A 2,797-nucleotide genomic window follows, 5' to 3' on the forward strand; every position below is an offset into this window, starting at 1 on the left:
TTGATTGAGTTTCCATTTAGGAAAGCTTTGTGTCTGTTTGTCTTTCTGTTTTTTTTTTTTTATGAAACAACTTACTGGCATAGTTTTTTTTAATCCTTCTCTCCGGAAGCCCTCCTTCAATATTATTCTTGCATTCACTTGAAAATGGAATGACTATTATGTAGGCTAGTCTACATACTCATAACGAGCACTGTAACTGAAGCTGTTTTGTAGTGTGTTGGGAAAAATTTTTCATCACATTAATTCCGTGACCTGTACTTGTTTAGATGTACACCATTATTTTTTGTTTTAAAATAGCCTACTACGAGTGTCTGGGTCTGCCAACTTCATGCCCCTCTTACCTCCTTGTCAGTGCATATTCTTCCTGGTGTGCTGACAGTGATTCTTTGATCTGCATTTGTGTGCTGTTGTCATGGCATTATAGCTAGATATAAACAAGTTGCAACTAACATGTGATCAGGGCTTCTTTCATTTTAACTATTCTGGAAACAAATGCCAGTCCTGGTTCAAGCCCTTTCTGCAACTGACCACTTTTTGTTAGAGTATGACTTTTTCAACCAGGTTATTAAAATAACTTTTGCAAATAAAAAATACCAGCCTATAGACCATAAAACTAGGTTGATTTGACAAACATCCTGCACTGACTGTAACATATTTTTTTTAATATGCATATGACAATCATTCGCGTTCAAATCAGTATTGTAGGATTTTTGTAATGTGAACCAAGTTCAATGGCGCAGCTGTAAACACAACAATAATACAACTACCAGTCGCATGAAATGTTTCCAACTTGATGCTTTTTTGCGGTTGTAAGGGCATTAATTTAAGCACAAAATTTAATTTGTTGTTTTTAATTATTTATTATTTTACAATTGAGGTATTAAACCGTGCTAAAGAAGAATGCCAAGAGTCTCGAGGCAAAAAGGAGGCCATTTCGACACTTACAAATGCCAACTGTGTGGCAAGTGTTTTAGTCAAGCAACAGCTCTTCGGTTACACAAAAGAGTCCATACTGGAGAGAAGCCTTATGAATGCAAACTATGTGGAAAATGTTTTAGTCAAGAGGGAAATCTGGCGAGACATGTAAAAGGTCATACTGGAGAGAGGCCTTATGAATGCAAACAGTGTGGTAATTGTTTTAGGGATGCAGGACGTCTTAGGGAACATGAAAGAGTCCATACTGGAGAGAAGCCTTATGAATGCAAACAGTGTGGCAAGTATTTTGGTCAAGCAAAAACTCTTCGGTTACACAAAAGAGTCCATACTGGAGAGAAGCCTTATGAATGCAAACAGTGTGGGAAGTGTTTTAGTCAAGCAACAGCTCTTCGGTCACACAAAAGAGTCCATACTGGTGAGAAGCCTTATGAATGCATACAGTGTGGGAAGTGTTTTAGTCAAGCAACAGCTCTTCGGTTACACAAAAGAGTCCATACTGGAGAGAAGCCTTATGAATGCAAACTATGTGGAAAATGTTTTAGTCAAGAAGGAAATCTGGCGAGACATGCAAAAGTTCATACTGGAGAGAGGCCTTATGAATGCAAACAGTGTGGTAATTGTTTTCGGGATGCAGGACGTCTTAAGGAACATGAAAGAGTCCATACTGGAGAGAGGCCTCATGAATGCAAACAGTGTGGCAAGTGTTTTAGTCAGGCAACAGCTCTATGGCAACACAAAAGAGTCCATACTGGAGAGAAGCCTTATGAATGTAAACAATGTGGCAAGAGTTTTAGTCGAAGAGGACGTCTTAGGGAACATGAAACAGTCCATACTGGAGAGAGGCCTCATGAATGCAAACAGTGTGGCAAGTGTTTTAGTCAGGCAGCAGCTCTACGTCTACACAAAAGAGTCCATACTGGAGAGAGGCCTTATGAATGCAAACAATGTGGCAAGTGTTTTAGTCGGGCAGCAGCTCTACGGCTACACAAAAGAGTCCATACTGGAGAGAAGCCTTATGAATGCAAACAGTGTGGCAAGTGTTTTAGTCAGGCAGCAGCTCTACGGCTACACAAAAGAGTCCATACTGGAGAGAAGCCTTATGAATGCAAACAATGTGGTAAGTGTTTTACTCAAGCTGGCTCTCTAAAGAGACATGAAAGAGTCCATTTCGGAGAGAATCCTTATGAATGCAAACTTGTGTTGGCAAATGTTTTGTTGCAGCTGGATATCTGAGGAGACACGTAAACTTTCATACTGGGTTGAAAACAGTTCCACACTTTTTGTACATGTGTACCATAAGGATGCTAGAGATTGTATTCATGATAACACATCCACTTGTTCTTTGCTAGAACCCCAATGCTGGATGAGACCAGAGTTTGGTCATGTTGAAAAACCTGTGCTGGATTTGTTGAGAGAAGTTAAGTAGTGAGGCACGAATTTTGGCCTCTATGAAAATCGTTTTTTTAATAAATGATTAACTTACGTTTACTCTCTTTGATCACCGTATGCAGCTGGTGATGGAGACGTTTTTGTACGACATTCGATATATTTTGAATAAAAACAGTTAAAATACAAACATTCCAATCGGAGTTACCGTATTTCCTCAAATAATAGCTGGAGGCGATTATTCAAGGCAGGTGATTATTTCAAATATTTCTCACAAGAGTTTTTGCCCTAAATATTTTGTTTTATACCATTGAATCAAAAAACTAATCAAATAAAAAATGAACCGAACATGGGCTGAAATGTCAGCCGTCTCCTCCCCTTAACCCACAGGGGGTGCGGGAGAGAGAGACGTCTGAATTCCGTCCGGTGACGTCACGCAGTAATTTATGCAATTGTGCTTAAATAAAAACAAAAT

The 2,797-nt window shown here is 39.1% G+C and overlaps 1 protein-coding gene across 1 annotated transcript in view; it reads left to right on the forward strand.

The window, feature by feature from the left end:
• Positions 1–2,468, forward strand: part of LOC146463957 (uncharacterized) — a 21,280-nt gene extending 18,812 nt beyond the window's left edge. The window contains exon 3 of the mRNA XM_085083841.1: positions 998–2,468. Within this exon, the coding sequence (XP_084939967.1) occupies positions 998–2,169 (1,172 nt within the window). The 3' untranslated portion in view covers positions 2,170–2,468. The remainder of the gene's footprint in view (positions 1–997) is intronic.
• Positions 2,469–2,797: the final 329 nt, after the last annotated feature.

This window comes from Pavona decussata, unplaced genomic scaffold (genome assembly GCF_977016875.1).
Source record: "Pavona decussata unplaced genomic scaffold, jaPavDecu1.1 SCAFFOLD_172, whole genome shotgun sequence".
NCBI lineage: Eukaryota > Metazoa > Cnidaria > Anthozoa > Scleractinia > Agariciidae > Pavona > Pavona decussata.